Raw genomic sequence first — 22,452 nt, forward strand, 5'->3', positions numbered from 1 at the left:
AAAATCATACTCATTACAGTCTGTAGTAACTACTAAATATTACTCTGCTCATGTAAAAATGGGGATAAAATGCTGAAGTTATATTTGGCTGTTTTATGAGATTATATAGCTCTGCTCTTAAAGCTAATTCCTGTTCCTTCTTTGTGCTGAGTGTAAAGAGTAGAGAGCTCTGTTCAGCAGGCTTTTTTTTTTAATGTTTGTTTGTTAATTATACACCTAAACCACATAATCTTAACAGGGACATTTTGAATGGGTACTCTGCTAATGGCAGTGAAATTACGAAATAAACTCCTTCTGTCGAAAATGTCACGCTGTCAACAGGCTGTCTCACTGCAGTTTCTGAAGATGTATAAGCTGAAAATGTAGCATCTTTCAGTTCATTGTGTTCTTTTATGCCCTTTCACTTTTGTAGCAACCTTTATATCCCTAAAAAGGAAGTTGCTATATATATTTTTGTAATAGAAAAGAGACTAAACCCCCACTTTATACTACCTACTCAGCACCAAATGGAACACAGGTACTGTTAGCAATGCAGATAAAAGGGCAGATATTTTCCCCCAAAGAGATGGTGCTCACTACACGATGGACAATTGGATGCTGTGACTGTGAGAGTCTGAGATTGTTTCTCCATTGGGAAAAAAAATAAAAAAATAAACACAAATAATTAAACTCGTTAAAATTCAGATGATAAATTTGTGATAAGCATTTGTGTGATGAACTAAAGAGGAAAATTTGTGAACAAACTGATAAAACACTAGAATTTCACTCAATTAAAACTGTAGGACAAACTTCCCAGGATGGTCTGCATGAAAATGAAAAATGCTCCACAAGGCAACAGCAGCACACACTTACTGGTCCAATTTAAAGATTCCAAGTTGTTAACGAGGCCAAGCAGACGCTCCAGCTGCCTGTGTTGGGACACCTGTCAATTGACATGTCTTTGCCCCTTATTCATTTATCCACTTGCTATGAAGGTGGAGACTATGGAGACCACAACTGTCATTTCACCAGGCTGTAAATCTGCTTTTAATACTATAAAAATATAAAAATTTAGACATTTTAACTCTCTGGGGAGTCTGTGGGGACTGACTTCTTTTGGAGCCAGCCTCAAGCGGCACCACCTGCAATTTTTGCCACTTCCACGTTGGCTTTATTTTCCAGCTCTAGAGGTTTCCTCTTATCAAGAGCTCTATTGATGATGCGTTTTTACAGGGGGGATCTGAATTTGGATATTAGTCATATGTAGTGTTTAGAGTAAACTTTGATCTTGAGCTGCCGTAGAACAGGATGAGACATTGTTATTGTGGCCTTCAAACCAAGTTAAAAATGAGCCGAAGGACAAAAACCTGAAAGCCCAGTGAAGGATAAAGCTGACTAATATTATTTTGTTACTGTTTTGTTGTTTAGTTGTTATTTTCACAATTTCACTCGGCTCTTCAGAGCAGTAATAAAATTACACACAATACAACCTTTGAAAATATCACTTGCTCGTTTGCTGTTATCAAATTGTATTATGTTTGTCCTTCCAGCGATCTAAGTTTTGAATGTTTCTCTCTAAATTTGTTCTGAATATGTTTGGGCTACTCTACCCATGCAGTCATGTGAAAAATTATGCACAAACTTACTGCTTCCATGGGAATTAAGAAGTAAATAGCAGCCAAGTGCTAATAACCAAATGCCCTTGATTAACTGACCACTGGCAAATGTGATCACCTCTGTTAAAGCAGACATTTTGACAGTTGGCAGGTGTGAAGCATTTGGGTGTGTTAAAAAACTGGCACTATCCTCTCAACAGTAGTAGTTTTTGTAGATTTTTATAGAAATATAGAATACAGGTTTTATAGAAAAAAAGATCAGACCTGCTAACATTAAGGCAGCTAATATTAGGCTCAACTTTCCTGAAAATCAAAATCACGTTTTTCCTCCGATATGCACTTTGATTACATTCTCAGATTCTATGAGACTTTATTTGCTAAGAGCCTGAGTTCAACAATGTTAGATCCATTTCAAAGAAAGTTTCACAAATGCTACCTAACAGCAGCTAATCGAAGCAACAAAGGAAATGTTCACTGATAGAAAAGTTCAGGAAATCCTCACCAACTTACCTCAGTACCTTTAATAAACTGATGCTATCCTGTAAAGAAGAGTGGGCCAAAACTGTTAGCAATTTACTTTTTATCTTTAATACAAATATACCTCATTATTTTAGATAACACAAACACCTCATATCACATATTTACATTTTATCAGTTATCACATTTATGTCACATCTTTTATTACACAAATAAGTGATATAGAATAGAGTGTTGAAAGAGAACGCCACACCCATGCGATACCAGGTTCTGTGTCTAGAGAGGGGTTGTTTTTCTGCTCTTCTCTTACAGGGAGATGTCCAGTAAAGAAAGTATAAGATGAACCAAGCACTGGGTCCAGCTCCATATAAGGGAAGAAGCCAAGGCTAAACCAACTTTTAAACAATGACATTAATATTCTGTTTCTGTGTCTCATAATAAAAGTGTTTACTGTTTGGGTGTGGTGCACTTTGTCTGTTTGGCATGCTGAACAGAGGAGGAGACAGTCACTGTTATTATGCTTAATAAATTAGAAAACTTGTACTTTGAGGTTTTTTTTTCTTTCTTCCACAATGATGTCAGAGTTTGATAAAATCATACAGAAATCTATGTGTTATTTCAAGTTATTAATGCTAAAGGTGTTTGCACAAGGTATTGGATCATTCCGTGCACTTAGGTATACACTTATGTGAAATTAATGCTAAAACTAACTTGGAACTTATACTAGAAATGGGGCCAATGTCCAGTCATGCAGTTATATGTCCTGATGGAGCATGGTGATGGTCTTCTTTAGTTTTCCCAAGGAACAACTCTGTGGAACAACTCTAAAATAGCTGCAGCATCATTTCTGACAAACAAAAATTCAATTTACCTCTGCATTTAGTTTGCAGCAGAAAAGTTGTTGAAAGTTGATATTATCTAAACCCTCGCCGAGCAAAGCTATAACTACGTGGCTCGACCCCAGAGACCCAAAGCTTTTTTTTTTCTTTTCTTTGTCTGCTTAGTCTACCTTTCAAAACCAAGGACATGCTTTGTGGTACTTTATCGTGGTTGATGTTCCAAAACGTTAACAAGTTTTTCTTTTGACAAGCAGAAGGCTACTAAATGCTTCTTACAAACACAGAACCACACGCCTATAGATGTGTATGGATGCGCTGCTAGAGACAGAGACAGCGAGAGAGACACAAATGCTTCGGCGTGTGCTCCATTTATAAAATGTGAATGTTTATTAAATGTTGACAAGAACATTAAAACACAGTATCAAGATTCAGCAAAACAATCTATAGTACTTCACCAAAAATAAAAGGAAAAAAGAAAAACATAGTTAGTTCTGCGCTGGGAATGAAGGAATGGGCGGGCTGGGAGAGCGGAGATGGGAGTAGGGGAAGAAAAACAGAGCAATAAAGGGGATAGGAGTTAGGAGCGGAAAGAGCAGAGAGAGGAATTTAGGAGCCGGGGTTGGCAGCACAGGCTAAGGCAATTAAGGAGGTACAAAGTAAGAAAGGGGTTTGGGGACGTGGCGGATCGATGGAGAGGGTGCGGATACTCTGTAATGAGTGGGTTAATTGGGAATTATCAGAGCCTCTGATTTCACTTCTTTTATCATCTCTTCCATCGGAGACTTAGCAAGCTGCAGCAGCAAAGAGTGACAATGAAGGCCTTTAACACAGAGGGAAGGAGGGGTGGGGTGGTGGATCATCATGGCAAATAATACATGTCTTTACACTTAAATAACAAGGGAAACATAGCGCTAACGTATACAGTGAGCACAAAGTCATGTTGAGGCGAACAGAGAATTCGGGAGCGGGTTGTCAGGATTCGAGGGCACAAGCGCAGTTCAACACAGTACCAAGAAGGTGGTGTCCATTTTAATGGGATCACAATCACAATAAGTAATAGTTCATTATTAGAATTATGTAAATCTCTCTGTTATCAACACAAATAGCGAGGGAGGCATGTAGTACATAGGCATCACATTACTTCAGAATTCCACAGAGAGACACACCCAGCCTCCTGTTCTCTTGTCTGGCTCATGCACGTTGGGCGTGTACAAACCGACGCATGTGCATATACGTGTACACACAGAAACACTGCAGATGCACGCTTGCGCTCACGCATACCGACGCTCCGTCCGGCAAAGAGACACGCACATACTCACGATTCGCACACATACTCAACGAGCGGTCCAATTCCCTCTCCTCGAGCGACTCCGCACAGTTCCAGCTTGTCTCGGAATTGACAATAGCGCACCGCACACTCTGTGCCACAATAACATCTGCAGGCATGTGTAACGTGTCTTCGGCGCTTCTTCGATGAAAAGACGTGGCAGGAGTCCACCACCACGACGTGACATATACCGCGTGTGCACAGCCGAGGCGCTAGCAGAAACACACACAGAAACGGGATCCTTCATCAAAGCACCGGGGATGACAGAAAAACTCACAGCTGTTCCAGTGTCAGAGGTATTAAGTGCAACATTGCTCGGTGCTACACGTTAACTCACTGTCAGCTGGAGCGACACCCTTTAGCACGGATTCAAAACTGCTTCCAAGTGACTCTCCAAAGCCAAGTAATCACAAAGGTCGCAAATGTCCAGCAAGGCAGCTATTGTGCCTGAGGAGGTTCAAAAAACTCTTATCATTGTGCCTTTGACACAAAGACTGAAATTTGTGCTGCAGATTAGAGCGGGCATGTGCTTAAGGGATAATCATGTTACTCTTCTTCACTTGGATCTGGCCTAAGGAGCGCCACTCCCCACCTTTTGCTCATTTTATAAGAAGGGGGGGAAAGTTATTTTGCTCCACATGTTGCATTTTCTTCTTCTTTTTTTGAACCAGTGGATTTTGTAAAGTCTATGTGCTTGAGTTCTCTTTGTGTTGTAGCATAGTAAGAAACAGATTCTCATGCTCTAAAAGTCATACACACTGTACAATAAAATCTACAGATATTTTAAAGCTTTTATTACATCCAAAAAAAAGTTGATTCACCGACTTTAAAAAAGAGACGGGAAAAAAAATCGGGATTGCACTGTTTTCCGCCCATGTGCTGTGAATTTTTTCTTTCCTTTTTTTTTTAAACTGACTTCATCTTTTGTTCTTTTTTTGCTTTGTTTTCTGTAGGCAGTTTGGATGTTGCCATGACTCTGAAGAAAAAAGACGGCGGTTGAGAGCGTCAAATCTTATTTTATAGCATCTTTCGCTCCGTTTGCATGACAAGATAAAACCGTATCGCACAAACCGATTCCACAATAATCATCTGGAAACAACAGAGAGAGGAAAAAAAACGTACAAAAGAGAGGACAAACAAGAAAGGGGGGCGTGAAGTTTCCTCGGGTCTCTTTCAGTGGCTCCATCAGTTTCTTCTAAGTTGTTGTCTTTTCCTGCTTTAATTCGTTACATCCCTTGCAGGCGTATTTCAGCTACTTAGTTGGACAGAGTGCAGGTAAGCCAGCCGTGCATCATGCTTAGTCTTTCTGTGCTAAACATTGTAGTCAATCGAGATGCTCTACTGAACCCGTGACAGGAAATTGATAGTGTTAGAGAACTCTGTCTGTCTGTCTCTCTCTGTCTCAGGCACACACACATTCTCTCTCTCTCTCTTACACGCACACGCACACACACACACACACACACACACACACACAAAGTGCTGGGTTACCATCTGTGAGTGCTGCATCAGTTGGCCAGTACTCAGCTGGCAGGCAGATCAGACAAAGTGCCCAATATGCTCCCTAATGGTCCAAGTCAGATGAATGACATCCTCCACTGTCTCTTCTTTTCCCCCCCATCCTTTTCTTGCACCTCTTCTTCTTCACCTACTTCATCTCCCCAGTTTGATTCACTCTGCCCCCCCCCCCCCCCATTCCTTCCACCAATTTAGCTCCTGTCAAATTGTTTCCTCATTTTCTCCGTCTCGCTCTCATTATCGGAGCGCCCATACTTCTCGCCACTTTCCCTGCCGGGGCTCATTCGGACAGATCAAAGATGTAAATGTGACGTAGTGCACCACTGCCCTGTCCCCTTCTCCCTGGTAAAACTTGAGAGTTTCTTTGCAGAGGGTGGGGGTGGGGTTTGCGGGGTTGAATAATTTCCATATTCTGTCTTCATGTTTTGTGAACGGCGGTTGTCTTCACATATTTTACAGGAGTGGGCAGTGGAACTGAGTGCCATGTCAGCACAGGTTAGGTCAGGTTGATGTCAGGGGACCCATTTTACTTCAGAGGGGGGCTGGACCACATTGACAGACCCGGAGCAGTGGACTGTTGTTGGTTCAGGGCTCTGGTAAGCTGTTTTTGTGAACTAAACGTTCAAAAATAAGAGCGTCCGGGTTATTTAATTTCTCAAAGAATGGGACCACGGGAAGGATTAAGGTAGCCAGGGTGACTAGTAGCTGAGTGAGCGAGGAAGAGGAGCAAAAAAATGGAAGAGAGACATCACGAGAAAACAGCAGAGTCAACTAAAGTCAAAGATGCACGTTTTAGTGAATAAACAATATCGAGACAAGTAACTCCATCAAGCTGTCAGAAACTGTGGTTTATAATGTTTGAAAATTTTCTTCTTCTTTTTTTTTTCCTTCTCGTGTCAGTTTCATTTATTCTCTGGGTCGCGGGTCGGGCGTATCTTAATCTCGGAGAATTTGAGGGAGTACTGCCAGCCAGTCCAGGAGGACCACTCAATGCCATCGGCATAGGAGGTGTGCTGACCGCGCAGGTACTGGCCGTTAAGGTTGGAGGTGTGGCAGTTTCGGTACCACCACGCGCCATGGTAGAAGGAGGCGCAGTTATTCTCCGAGTGGTCGTTATCTTTGTCTTTGGTGGTGAACTTCATTCCATTGTGCTTCAACAGAGAATCACCTAAAAAAAAGAAAAGAACGGCAATTAAATTTGAATGTGTCAGTACACACAAAATAGTCGTATAACTGAAGTTAATGAATAAAACAACATAGATGAATCTGTAACTTCATAAAAATATGTTCTGCATCTAAGAGTGTAATTCAACTGTAATTAAATGAAATTTAAACTGCCTTTTAAACTAAATTACAGTTTAATTATACTTGCCTACAAATACTTAAAAGTAGAAATACTAGAATAATGCGGTGACAAATCAGGTTTTTAGAAGGAACAGAGGAACAATTAGACTGTAAGTAAATTTAAGTTCTGGGTATTTTACAAGAAACGCGATCCAAATCGCACAGTTAGAACATTTTCCGTACTGCATCATTTCTTGGTAATTTTGTGGGAAAAACAAAGAACATTTTGGGTAAATGGACTGGTTCTCATCTAACGCTTTTCTACTCTTCTGAGCACTTAAAGCGCTTCACACAACTAGTGCATTCACCCATAAGCACAAGCACAATTTTCTTAGTGCTTTCTAACTAACATTCACACTCCGATGGATGCATCAGAGAGCAACTTGGGGTTAGTATCTTGTCCAAGGATATTTGGCATGCAGACGAGGGGAAGCCGGGAATCAAACCACCAACCTTCCAATCAGTAGATGACTGATCCTGCTCTACCGCCTGAGCTACAGCCACCCCCACAGCCACTTTTTCCATCGTACATTGTAAGCACACTGTACCTTTTGGAACACGGACTGTATTATGTGGTGGCAAAACTTTGCATAACTATCAGATATGTTACAGGACACGAGGATGTTTGAACAGTCATTGTTAAAAAAGGGTTTCTCCCCATCATTATGTCACGAGACCCCATATTTTAATGGGACCTGTTTTTTCTTAATTAATTCTTAATAAAAAAAACCCTCCATATTATGGCCCGTGGCCCAAAAAGTATACCATATTTATGATGTGACATAATTAATCTGATTTCATTGCTAAATGACCATAGAAGTGAAATCAACTCAAAATTACCCACATAGTACTTAAATTTACTTACATTACAATTATGTCTTTGTTTCCTGCAAAAACCGAACTTGTTTGTGTTTGTAGGTAAATATAATTGCATTTTTGTTCAAATAAATGAAAGTGAAATTCCATTGAATTCCATCGGGATTTACTCTCTTAGTAAAGTATATATTATTAAGTGTTACTGAAATAATAGCTATCTCCTTTACATCTTTCATCAGAACATTCTTGGTTTAGAAACCTGTAATTAGACATATACACAAGCGATTAACTTCAAAAGACCTCATAACTTTCCAATTATTCTTTTTTTTGTTTTGTAGAGAGAAAGAGATAAAGGAATAAAAATACAGCTCCAGTGTCCTCCTGAGTATTTCTTGTCATTAGCTGAAGCAGTAGGTCAGACGGCTTTGTAGGCAGTTACTCAAAGGTTCTGTGGCGACCTTTTAATAACACTCCCCAAATGATTTCATTATTTCATTAGGTTGTTAATGGATACAAATTTTTCAGATGATACATGAGACATACTAAATGGTCTGTCTCACATATGTTGATGTCATGGTTTTAGGTACGGCCATATTGTTCTTCCCTCCCTCGAGGTCTGAGTGTTTTCACATCCCCTTGCCCTCTGTGCCCTCATTCCGGTTATGTCTTTGTGTTTGTTTATGTGGTGTGTGTTTACCCCTACATCTTGCCCCTCAGTCTTTTGCTAAGTCAGGGTATTTTGTCCACTTTAAGAAATTTAGTATAATAATGTAACTTTTGTAACAGCTTCAAAGAGCTTTAAAAGCGTACTTATTCTATAAGAGGGCATTCTTTCCCATAACCTCTCATTGTGATTATGGCAGTGATGAAAGACCACTGCAGGGATGTGGCGCAGCCAAGTTGCATCACCTAAGTGGACCTAATAGTGGTCTGAAAGGTCAATCTGATCCACACAGCTGAAAATATCGCTCTGACTATTTAAAGATTTATTACTGGCAAATCCTCTCACGCTGACAACTGTTTTGCGAGCCGCTGCTGTAAATTCACCAGGAAAATGAAAGTAACGCCCTTGCAGATGCTGCGGTAGACCAAAAGTTTCCTGCAAATGGATGTTGAAAGAGCTCATAATGTTCAATAAACTCCCCATACATTTCCTCCACTCTTTGCCCCTTCAAATTTTTTTTTTTTTGGAAAAAAAGCAGGCTTCACACTGTGACTAGAAATGGATAGAGGGAAAAAGTGGTGAGCAGAATGAAAGAGTGCTCACCAGTCATCAGGTGAAGCCTAACAGCTCGCCAGGGCATCAAACAGCCCTTAATTGCCCAGGATGTGGCCGCACAGCTTCTTACCCTCTCACTTTGCCCTGCTCCACTTGCTATTTGGCATTACTATGGTAACCGCTCGGTAGGAAAAATAATTTGACAGGCATGTCTGATATTCACGTTGTGTGCCGCTTGATGTTAGGAGAAATTAGATAGTGGGGGAGTAGAACAAGGGAAAAAAATGCTTACTGGTGTCAACAGTACAATGATGACCAGAGCTAGGAAGAAAAGGGGAAGGGTGGGGGAGGGGCGCAAAAACAGGCTCATTTACAAGGCAGAGGATGCCACTTGGGTGGCTTGGGGGCCGGCAGCCTCCTCTGATGCCCATTAAGATCCAGCTGCTCCCAGTAGAAACGAGCACCTGTCTGCTGATCAAAAGCAGCCAGAGCTATGGAAAATACTACTAATAATAACAGTAGAGCTGCTGTGGGGGAAGCTGACGTGAGAGTGTGACTATCCCGAGAGAGTTGGAGTAGCCATAATTTGACTGGATTCAAATGTCCAGCAGGCAAACGAGTTCAAGGTCAGGCTTTGAAGAGGACAGGCCTGGAGTTTTACAGGAATTTTAGCAGAGCCATAGCTGGAGGAACACCCCCCCATCCCCATCATACATACAACCCATTTTTCTCTTCCTCCTTCGCTTCATTGCCTTCTCTGTCCCTTAAATATCTCTATCCTCATTTTTATTTACCTCTTTTTCTCCCACACCTGTCCCCCTAGTTCTCCCATCCCAGTTTCCTCCAGTCACCCTCCTTCTTATCGACTACTCTCCTCCCCGCTCTCATATCTGTCCCCATTCTCTCTCTGTCTGTTCTCAAAGCACTGCTCCCCAAAGCTTCTTTAAATTGCTTCTTCATTTCAATGGCAGCTTTTTTGTTTACGCTGCAGGTCAAGCACGGCAATTATTTGGCAGTAATTTAATCAAGGTGACAGGTAGCTGGCTTGAATCTCATGATGAGTGAGCAGAGAAACAGACACTAGCAGTCCCTCACTCTGAGCACTCTCTGCAAAGCTTAACAAGTGGACACGTCTACTGCACTGCAAAAATAATGCACAGTTATATTTGCTGGAATGCAGAATACGAGGGGCGTTGGCTGGACTTTCGCACACTGCTGTGTTTGCCATTAGGTTGAACGAAGGGGAAAAAAATAATATGTGCAAAACAAATATGGTGTATACTAATCAGAGTGCACAGTATGTCTTCCAAGAAAAGCCTTAATGAGTTCACTGAGTACACAGCACATACCTGCATTGCCTGAATAGTCTCCCACAGTCAAAGGGTATCCGTCATCATCGGCGTCCACCGAGAAGAGGCCCACTCCGAAGGTGCCGTACTGGGCGTACGCTGTGTTGTTTTCAAAGTCCTCCAGGTCGATACGTAGCTCATAGTTCCCCTGGATGGACAGGGCATGGATCTGCTTTAGCCCTGCAGGGAGAAAAAAGAGCGAGACACAGACCAAAATAATCCATTACCAAGTACTGCCGTTATTCTCAGCAAGCAATATAAAGCTATTTCAGCAGCCTCTCAATGCCATACATTTTCTGGAAATAAGCTGTAACATGGTTTTTGTCCCATTTAGAGTCTCTCCCTGCATGTGTAGGGTTTCTTTCCAAAACAAGATTAGAGTTTCTTTTCAAAGTGTGTGTGGGTGTGGACTGCTCACACTGCTGAATGCTTGGAGGTTAGAGAACCCAGCTGAATCTATTGAATCCATCAGCGTTTCTCCTCTTGAATGAATGGCACCAGACACTGACCCCGCTTCAAGTGTAGTTCAAAATTGTATTAATCATGTTCGTGTATCACAAGATAATATTGGTTTATTTATAAGAACCGTGTTTATGTTTAGCATGTTGACTTTTCAGTATGGGTTTTAAGCCATTTGAATCACCAAAGTCTATTGATTACCAGTTGACATTATTTTGAAGGCTCCCAGATAAGGTGGCGATGTCCTGGATTTCTCAAAGCAGACAGGCTGCGTTTTGTATTTTATCATGTGCTTGCAAGGCTGGGCAGCCTTATCCGGGACAGTGTCTTACTTTAAGAGGAGAAGATCGTCTTTCTTCAAAAGAAGAGGGTACCAATGTCCCGTAAGTCAATTTCTAGATTATTTCCCCTTGCTGTCTTGGACAACAAGCATACTCAGCCATAAACCTATCATTTCATCATCAAAGGATGCATTATTAAATGCAAATTTCACAACATCGCTGCTCCCTGGATGATAGAAAAATACAGATTTGTAAATCCTGGGCTCACCCACAGTTGTTTTTAGAAGTACTTTTTCACAAGATGCTGTGAGAAAAACTAAGCACACCTTTACTGCTATCATAGGAATTAATCAAGATCAGTTAATCAAGTGCTGATACTCAAGTGCACTTGATTAATTGATCTGTAGCATTCACGTATGTGTTGATGCTGCCAATCTTCCAAGGACTGACTGTCCCAGAGAAACTGGAAAAAATCATTAAGCTACATTGCAGACTCTACAGGCCTCAGTTGACATTTTAAATGTTAAAGTTCATGTCAGGACAATTATATGAAGACTGAACAACCAAGGCTCAGCAAGACTTTTCCTTTGGACGGGCCAAAGTGGAGAGGTCTGTGGTCTGGTCATGATACACAGCTCCCAGTTTGGCAAAAACCAAACACAACACATCAGCAGAAACACCTCATAATAAGGCTACGTTCACACTGCAGGTCTTAATGCTCAATTCCGATATTTTGATCAAATCCGATCTTTTTGTCTGCTCGTTCACGCTACAAATAAAATGCGACAGCAAACGCGCTCCAGTGTGAACGCTCAAAGCGGCCCGCATGCGCAAAAGAATATGTCACACACAACGCGCTCTGTTTAGATCCAGAGCAAACAATATCGTTTGACTGATGGCCCTTAATATAAAGACTTCGGACTTCACGTTTCCCAATTTTTGCTTTAAGTTATTACATAATGATGTAAATAACCTACTAATGATCCTTATTGCTGTTTTAGAGAGGAGCGGTGCTTCAAAGGATAGTTGCAGATTTCTGTCAGAATCTGCAGATTATGCAGTACAAATAAAACGTTAACATTTCTCCAACGTTGTCTTCCCAGCAGGTTCACCGGATGGCCAGGAAGCGTTCGCAATGTCCTATCTGGCGCTTCTCCGGCGCTGATAATTAGCGTCTGTCTTGTGTCAGTGACGTAAAAGATGGATTTAATGCAACATGACCGTTCACACAGCAGTCGCTTTCTGAAACATCGGATATGTATCGGATTCAGTACCAAATACGAAAGTGACCCAGATCGGATTTGAAAATATCGGATTTGTGCCGTTCACACTGTCATACCATGATCGGATATGGGTCGCATAGGGTCAAAAAATTTGATGCGCTTTCGCCTGCAGTGTGAACGTAGCCTAACTGTCAAGCATGGTGATGGAAGGGTGCTGATTTGGGTTTTTTTCGCTGCCACTTGACCTGGACAGTCTGCAGTCAGTGAGGTATTCGAGACTCACATGTGAGTCAAGACTCACACTGTGGCAAATTAGGTCATGCAACAGGACAATTATCCCAAGCACAACAGCAAATCTACAAAAGAAAGGAATCAAGGTGTCACAATGACCCAGTCAAAGTCCAGACCTCAAACCAAACCAGCAGCAAACCTCAGTGGACTGAAATGATGTGAAGCAGAGTGATACAAAATTCCTCCACAACGAGAGACTGATAGAGTCATACAGTAAATGAATGTCAAGGTGTCGTTACCAAATGCAGTTCTAGAAGCTGTTAAATCATGGGGTGTAATTACATTTTCACAGGCCAGCATAGAGTCCTTTTCACATGACTGTAATTTGCTTTACATTTGTTCCAAATGCACTAATAAAACACTATTTAAACTCTCAGATGTCAGGGACGCAATCATTTCAATTCTTATCAGATCTGTGATATTCAAAAAAGAAAGTGAGGGAGGTATTAACAAAAAATAAGCTGCTATTATGAACACAATTTTATCTAAAGCAAGAATCAGATCAATACGTGTAACTGGGCATGAGGCGCAGATTAAGTCTGATTTTACTGACGTGTGAAGTCCCAGCTCATTAAGGCTCAGAACCAAAAGGAAGAAATGTACTAGATTGGAAATTCTTTGCAAATTAAAAATAGCATCCAAAAAGCATTTTCAGTTTCAAGAAAATCTTAAGTTGTCAATATGTTCTAAGTTTGTGTATTGCTTTCATATCCAAGACATATTCCAAAGACCTCTTTATAAACTCACAGTCCATGTTCAACCCTTTCAGCTGTTTTAGATTCATGCCTGTCATCGTTCTCTCGATCCCCCGGATGGATCTTTTAATTATCGCTAAACCCTTAAACGAACGTATGCAAGACAGAAAGTGCCAGAGGGAAAACAGGGTTGCCCTCCCTTCTTCCTTGCCCCCTCCTGCTCTACGTGTCCTCCCTGCTGCGTTGTAGTGATGGCGCTTCCCAGTGCAGGTTTTCCTCTCCTGAGCTGATCAAAGCTACAAGTTACACAGTGTCAGGCACAGAGAAGCAGGAAGAACTCTGTCTAGGTCCTCTTAATACCAAATACAAGGCAGGAAGACAAACAAAAGTGAACTTTGCCTCAAGAGTTTGTAAAACATCCTCCGCTATGCTTATAAGTGCACTCTGTACTGTTAGTGTTTATGTGAGAGAATAAAAAGAGAGAGGAAAAAAAATTGAAATGAGTGCATGCACCGATGGAAGAGCTTCAAAGGCTTTATGGTTTGGAATAAGAGTTGGATTTAGCGCATGTGGAGCATGCTGCAGGCTACAATTTCTGGTTTAGGGTTTGTTTTACTGTCTGTCCCGTAACATGACTCAAAATCACCATTAAAGGTACTTCCTTCCTCACCAGAGGAAGGAAGATGTTTTTTTTTTGTTTTTATGAACCTAAACACTGTCATTTTACCTCCTACGGCAATCATCACCTCCACAAATGAAACTCATTCTCCTTTTTAAAGCTTACAAACCTCAAACTGACTCGGCCTAATTTGAATTCCATCGCTGTCGAGAATTGCTCTCTGAGAGTGCCTCGACTGAAGTAGAGGGCTAATTTGATGACAAACACAGCTGAAAGAACCCATTATTATTCAGAGACAGAAGCTCGCAGTCTGGGCCCAGGCACTTAGTTTGGATTTAATCTAGCCCAATGGGAGGTTGATCCCGTTCTTTTCATTTTCACAGTAGATCAGCAAATTGGAGCTGGAGAATCAGTTATTAATACAGTCATAGGCAAGTAACATCATGCGTGCGGGTTTCCAGTGAATAGTTAAAAGTTTTATACGAGTATACAAATGCTCGGGATTACACAGCAGTAAAAACACAGCGAGAACGCGACACACATTAATTGTTTTCTACATGCCTTCAGACAGAAAAACCCGGCACATTCACAGAAATATTTTTTGTGTCATAACCCTTTGAGAAAAAGTATCAATCCACACAAACACCTAAGGGAAAAGTACCCCAGAGTGATTTGACAAACTTCAAAAGAAAGACTTAGGATGTTTTCTCTTTCAGGTGGGGGGAATGCCAGATGCAACACAACTCTATTTAAAGACTCTACGGCTTCCAACTGTATTTACATAACTTTCATTCAGTCCCTAATTAAAGCCCCAGAGAATCTCAGCAAGACTCCAATTCAGAATAATTAAAGAGGAAGACAAGTGAAATAACAACAGAGACTTCTTTGGTTAAAATCTAAATGCTCAGGTGTAACTCTCTCTGTTAATTAAATGTTATTGTTAGGTTATTTAAAAATGGATTCTGGTACATGGGAGGATTTTGAGGTGTTTTGCTTCAGTATTAACATGCTGATTGCTCTGCTGGGGCAGTGATTCTCTCTCTTCTCGCTGATTTGCCATTTAAGAGAAGCAAAGGAGGCAGTCAGAAAACTTGTCCTCCTGTCCTCCTGCGCGCTTCACACGAGCAATTAGGGCATGCTTTCTTTGTTCCCTTTGTTCTAGCTATAGTGGCATATCATTATCTATTTTGATGTACTGTATCCTTTCTGCAGCCCGTTAATATTAAAATGTTACAACTGACCAGAGACTAAACCCATGTATATATACATGGGAAATGCAATAATTAGATCTTCAGTACAAATAGCTGAAAATAAATGTGGTTTTCTATAACAATGCCAAAAAAAGAGAAAAGATACAAAATGATTTTATTTCAGAGCCAGTAAAATATTTAGATTTGAATTGCTTTTCTTGTATAGAAGCGGAATGAGATCGGTGAGGTCAAGGTTGGTAGTGCTACATTGTGGAAGCCTGTGAGGCTGAAAAATGAAGCTAATGCCAAAAAACTGCAGTTGCTCGACTGACCATAGGCGACCTGCTCTTCCGTAGACTCACATGTTAACATAGTACAAACATTTTCTGCTAAAGTCACCTCCACAAAGGATGATGCTTCCGAGCTCATCTGTTTGCAGCTATAGCGGTTGCTGCACAGCAAGAGTGTCCTAGTTTTAAATGCACATGCAGGCTAAGCTCCTTTCTCTGTGGATTTTGCATGTTTTCGCTGTGTGGGTTTTCTCCAGGGATTCTGGCTTTCTCCCACATATCTGTTAGATTAAATGGTAAATCTAGGTGTGGATATGAGAATGAATGAGAGCGTGAATGGTTTTCTCTCACCCATCCAGAATGTATCCCTCTTTTTGCCCTATGACAGTTGGGATAGGCTACACCCCTCCAAAACCCCAAATTTTAAGTCTTAAAGTTTTGCATTATTAGAGATGCGGTCACTTTGAGTGACAGGCTGCCTGCTGGGCACCTAACCCAAGTCACTCAGGTATCACTAATCAGCAGTTATATGTTTCTATGTCACGCAGCCATACTGTCTGTGGATGTACAGCTGTCACCCGAGGGTGTGAGGGAAGTTGTATCTTTGTCCTAATTGGTCACAAAACAGAGTACTGGACAGATAGAAGAACGTAGGAGATCAAGATTCAGTAGGGTTCAGCCTCTGGGCATTATTGAAATGTGTACCAATTTCATGGCTACCCATCTGATAGTTGCTGAGAGATTTCAGTTTGGACTAAAGTGGTGGACTGACAGACTGACAACTATTCTATTTAAATATAAAACATTTCAAATTACCAACAGAACACAAGCTGTCTGTTAGTACACTCTTGGTTTTGCGCTACTGAACAGAGTTGGCTGGGAAAAGAAATTCAAAAATGTTCTGGTACGTCAGAAAACATTAGACAAACTGGATGATGTAGTCATGAAAAAGAAATTACACTAGTTATACTATAAGTCCAATGTGGAACTTTCTCCTACTTCAAACACCAATAACAAGGTAGGGTAGACTGGTTAGTCCTGTTAGTGAGGTTTCATAGAAAGCTCCTGTACTACGTTGTCCCTGAGAGGTGAGATGCACTGCAACTTAAGAAAAAAGCAGCAAACAGAAAGATGCTGGAAAAGCAAACAGGAAGTTTAATGAAAGACAACAGAAACAGTAAAAGACACAACCCCCCCCAAAAAACAAAAAACAAAAAAAAAACAACAACAAAACTTTAAGAGACATCAGAAGTAGAAAAAAAACCAATGGACACAATGGAAGTGTTTTTGGGGAGACATTAATGTGACGGAACAGCTGTAGAAATGAGAGAAACAACGCATGAAAAGGATTTAAGCACCAAGGCACTTTTAAAAGAAGCAGAGGATTCTTTGCTGTTGTGAGACAGAAAAAGAAGCAAGGTAATGTGTGTTTTAATCACGATTTATTTATTACTGTAGACACATATTTGCTATTAGGCGTTTACTATTAGCTTGTCACGGTTGTGAGACACGTTATTGTCTTTCCCCCCCAAAAAACCACAAATACAGTGTTTTGTGATTTGGTTTTTTTTTTGTGAACTTTTGCAGCATTTGTCCTATTTGCTGGTGTTTTCAAAAGTTACAGCCCTTTCAAGGCCACCTTGGATAACATCAAGTTTTGATTCCTTTTACTATAAATGTTTAAATCAAACATTCCTGCATATCAGAAATGAATGTGAGCTTACTGAAAGTATCGCCATCACCAACAAAGCAAGGACATCGATACCAGCTTCTATGATGCTAGAAAAATGTCCTGGTGAGGTAATCTACCCCCTCCTACTAATGCTATCCAGCGCTTCAAACACAATATAAATGAGTAGCAATGTTCCTTAACCTTTCTTCATAAGATGGATCTCTACATTATACAAAACTACCCGTATAGGGATAATTACTCTGTGTAATGAAAAATCCTCTTATTTTGAACAATCAATGTGTTTACTGACAGGGAATCTCATTTAGAGTGTGCCTGATTGCACAATGATGGAAGAACAATCTATAAGCGTTCTTTGCTTTTCAATTATCGATGTCCTTATTTCTTTTTCACAATGTCTTTACCAACAAAGTTGCAAAGCTAAAAAGTTCTGCGCCTTAAACATCTTCATCCAGCTGACTGCACATCAGGTAAACAGAAGACAAAGAGTCTTCTCTGCTAAATATATGAAAAGCAGACCAACGTTAAACTTAAAACACACAAATATGGAAGCCAGCTATCGATCCTCTTTGGCGATAAATGTATGAAAATGACAATAGAAATGATATATATAACCCGCAATACCTCATTAAACTAGGTCATGGTAATCTATAACTCATTTTCACAACAGGTTTCTGGGATATAGGACAAATTTAGCTTGTTTAGAACATGAAGACAATAATTTGTCTTTTTTTAAAATCTTTTATTCATTCTGAGAGGGCATGTTCCGCTTCTCCCAAACTAAAAGGAAGCAAAGCTCAAGCCTTCCTGACATTGATTAAACCATTACCATCAGAGGCTCTCGCTCCCTAAATGTGATTTTAGAGCTAATGAGACTGACATCAATGGTTTGATTAAAAATGCAGAAGACCTCTGTGAGATGCCTTTGTGATACTTGCTAAAAGGGCTAAATATTAATGATTTATTTCCTTTTATTTGAAAAATGTGTAGGGGAATGTATTTGATGCTTTTAGGGTTAAAGTCCTGCTCTCAGAGTCTCAGTGCCGTGCACGCAGCTCTACGGGGCATAAAAGAAAAAGAATTTAAAAAACCCCCCAGATCTCTAAACCCAACAGAGGAATGATTACACTTCTCTCTGCCGTTTGTGACATTTCTCGAAGTTAATTATTCATCATGCTTTTCTCCCTCTGTTGCTGGGGGGCAGCTCCTGTGACTGTTTCAGTAGAAAAAGGAGAAAAGGAGCAGCACTCTTCCATCTCCTCCTCCTCCTCCTCCTCTAACCCTCCCACGATAACTCAACCCCTCCCTCATGTTGTCTTTCTTTTACTCCATCGCTGTCTTTTCCTTATTCTTCCTGTCAAGCAGTTTTATTCTACAGAGATTGTGGATGTTGGGGGTGGGAGCGGACGCTCGAAGAGGAGCGGTTATTTCCATAGCCACAAGGACAGTTCTTCTGCCCTTTGCCATCAGAGGCTAGGCTGGTTGAAGGGTTTGCGAACACGCGTCTAGTGAAAAAGCTTGCTGTCGTCTCCTCTTAGGGAATACAAAGGGCTTGCTATCGTTGGTTCTCCCCTTGTCATCAAAAGATAGGAGTGGAGGGAGAAAAACAGAGACAGGTGTGCGCTGAACTCTCTGACTTGCTGCTCCCTCCGAGCCAACTGTGACATTTGGTGGGACACAAAAGCAAAAGAATTTTATGATTAACTGTCACACCTCTGACATTGCTTTGCCTGTTTGAAAACTTTCCTCTTGCAAATTCGAATCAGTCAGTTGTTCTAGAAACTTGATATTATTTATCATAAACAGGAAGATGGCATGTGGACGCTTTAAAAATGTATGCTAATTAATACATGTTCTCTGGTTATACTGGAACTGGAAAGTGGAAAATCTTTTCCCCTTACACACTCATATTTTTGGATGTTCCGACTGCCTCTAGATCAAATGAGATATGGTCTGAAACGTGGGGGCTAACATGGTCCTAGATCTTTCAGGCTTGGTAAGAAGCCTTACACACACACCCTGCTTTTAACCGATCGAACAAGTGCACATGAGCCTGATTTAACAATATTCAAAAGCATTTCGAGAGTGAATACAGAATATTCTTTAGCTGAACGAACACTTCAGTAGTACTATTTATTCAGCAACAAACACACGGTAGCGTTCCCCAGGCTGAGTCTAACTTGGGAATAATGATCTTGGGAATGTTTGTTCACTTTGCCCACAGCGCCCTCATTACTGCTGCTAGGAGTCACTTGCTTCATCTTTGAAGATAGATACATTTTGCAATATATTATTAATACATATTGTTTCCTTTGAGTCTTATGGGTTTCTGAATAGACAAAAGCTCACTGAGCCGCATATTCAAGACCTCCAGCATTTTCACTGAATTAAATTCTGCGGCTTTAATGGAAGTTGTCTCGCGGTGCCCGCAGATGGAGGTGGTTCAGCATGGCTGCAGGTGTGAAGATGTGGCTCTGCAGAATCGATAAATGGTTTGTAGGATGACAGCATAAAAAAAAAAGAATTACACTGCTAATCCATGACACTCGACACTGAAGCGTGACATCACTAAATGAAGTTGTAAACTGGGAGGATATTTCTTACTATTTCAAGGTCAAGGGTCATATTTAATTAGGCAGAGTTGACACACAAAGCTATAGAATGAAGGATCACGACGGGTGGCAATGCTGTTAGTCTGGCAGCCCAACAGAGCTGTTGAGTGGCAGAGATGAGCAAAAGAGTCTTATTGCAGTGTTCCAATACAACGTATAATTAAATGCTAATCCGCTGCAAAATATGTGTACTTTAAAATTCTCTTTCTCAATCAGGGGCATCTCATACTGCAGTAAAACAGTTTTAAGTGGGAATTGGTCTTTTTTTTATCTGCTTCAAAAAGCAATATTAAAAGTGACCTTGTTGCATAATGTGAAAATATTATAATATAAATCAGCTGGTCTTTCTAAATTGCACAGATAAAAGCCAGTTGTGATATTACCATCTTTTTATTTTTTGTTTAAATCTCTGGTGTGTGTTAGTGGTTGCTGACTAACTTGATCGCAAGTACTACTGCCATGCACATGATGGAAAATTAATGGGATACCACTGAAGTGGTATTCAATGATGTACAAGTAAAACAAAATGCAAATACAGAATTTAACTATTTAAGAATGGTTTGCTATCAGTTTCAGTATAACGTGTGATAAAACAGGAACTGTATATATAACGAATATAACAAACACACAGGCAAGAAAGCAGAGGAAGTTTAAAGGTTTAAACAAATGATCATGCAGGATTAATATTATATGTTCAACAGACAGGAAAAACAAACAAACACACACAAAAAAACCTACCATGTCGTCAAATAACGAAACACTAGTTTTCTGATCCAACACAACAAATACTGCATAGATTGTTATTTAATCTAATTTTATGCTAATAAACTGGAATCTGTCTACCAATTATTTTTTACTTTTACCTCATGTTTAAATAATGTATCTGTAACATTAATTAATATTTTTCCCCAAATTTGTTCATAATTATTTTTTATTATTTTAGTATTATTTGACAAAAGTCAAGCATGTTTAACTGTGTATTAAAAACTACTTCTCTAACATTTACTGACAGTCAACAGATGATTAATTAGTTATCTAACCTGTTCCCCATTTTTCATGTTATTTAATCATTTATTAACTTTTTAGTAAATAGTTTGAACTGCAACTTGTAGCTCTCAGTTATAATTACCATATCAAAATGTTGGGATGTTATTGGTAATTTTCAGTAAAATGACAAAGGTGGTGTTACATGATTACCATACCATGCCGCACAAGTGCTACACACAAAATTGAATAAAATTGAACATCATAAAAAACTACAAAAACAACTATAACACAATTTCAATTTTTAAAATTGGCCAACGTAGGTGACCGTCTAATGTGCAGAGTATGTAGGAGCAAATAGTGAGATGATCTGAGAGATCAGACAGGAGTGCAGGGGTAAAGCAGCTGAGGTAAGGCGGGGCTATACCATTTAAGGATTTACAAACAAATACAAGAACTTGAAATGGACTCTAAAGTTCACAGACAGTGGAGCAAAGTCAGAACATGTGTAATGTGCTCTTCTTTTTATGTGTTCCCAATCAAAAAGCATCATTTTGAACCAACCGGAAGAAGGGCTAACTCCAACACAAAGTGCGACCCAGCAATCAAACCAAGACGTAATAATGGCATGTATTACTGTCTCCAAAGATTTTATCTCTTTGTTTATTTCCTTCATATCATGTTAATGTCTACTTATGTTGTCTTTCCTACTGCGTACATGAAGCCACCATAACTGCAAATATCTCCACTTCTGTATTTGAGCTCTGCTGAAATCTCTGAAAAACAATGAGTACCTGCCGCTGCTGCTAGTGACAGCTCACAGTAAGACACTAACTTTGCTACGAGTCTGCTCATGTTGCTTATAATGTAGCTTGAACAGTTTAATTGCATGTTTGCATTGTATGGTTCAGCTACTGCTAGCGAGCTTGATTTGGAGCTCTTCCAATGCAAACTGCTGTCTGTTTCGCAAAGCTCTTCCTCCACCCAATGCATTTTCTCATCATGACTATTATTAATGACTGGGTATGTTTTTTTTAAATAGATGAGGACAGGCAAAGGTTGATGTAACAGGCGAGATGCAAAGCTAATTGGCAGGTCACAATGATGTACTGTGATGTAGTCATGGCAGTGAGTCTTGATTAAAACTAATGGCGTTTTCCTATCCAAATAACCTCTCCGCTATAGTTCAACCAAGCAACCGTAGCAATCAGCAGTGCATTAAGAATACATAGCTCATATACTGTTACTGTCTGATACACAAACAGAAGGATTTATAATCTTAAGATAGGTAATAATTATTTCACTTCATTACTGGCTGGCTCTGTGCTTATTTCCTTTACTTCATGACAGTGTTTTACCATTAAGATCCATGTGATCCTGATATGATATGTGATGCATAAAACATTGCACTTGCTCAAAGAATAATTCATGCAGACCAAACAGAGGACAGAACAAGGATGTCAAAATGTCTGCTATAATAATACATGTGCCTGTGATTACTGATAGTAATCTTATTGCACATGTTAGCATTCACATGGATAAAGAAGTAACTTTCAATATCAGAGGTGCTATTGTTAACACATTTTTGACCAACTAAGCCTATATGAACTAATCCTATCCTAATTAAATGCAAA

General features: G+C 40.1%; 1 protein-coding gene across 2 annotated transcripts in view; it reads right to left on the reverse strand.

Moving 5' to 3' along the window:
- Positions 1-3,275: 3,275 nt before the first annotated feature.
- fibcd1b (fibrinogen C domain containing 1b) overlaps positions 3,276-22,452 on the reverse strand; it is a 123,934-nt gene continuing 104,757 nt past the window's right edge. For both annotated transcript variants that reach the window (XM_082542363.1, XM_082542362.1), the window contains 2 exons: positions 10,485-10,664; positions 3,276-6,924 (listed from right to left, as the gene is read on the reverse strand). In XM_082542363.1, the coding sequence (XP_082398489.1) occupies positions 6,659-6,924; positions 10,485-10,664 (446 nt within the window). In that variant the 3' untranslated portion in view covers positions 3,276-6,658. The remainder of the gene's footprint in view (positions 6,925-10,484; positions 10,665-22,452) is intronic.

This window comes from Aulonocara stuartgranti, assembly GCF_965226115.1.
Source record: "Aulonocara stuartgranti genome assembly, chromosome: 7".
Taxonomy (NCBI): Eukaryota; Metazoa; Chordata; class Actinopteri; order Cichliformes; family Cichlidae; genus Aulonocara; species Aulonocara stuartgranti.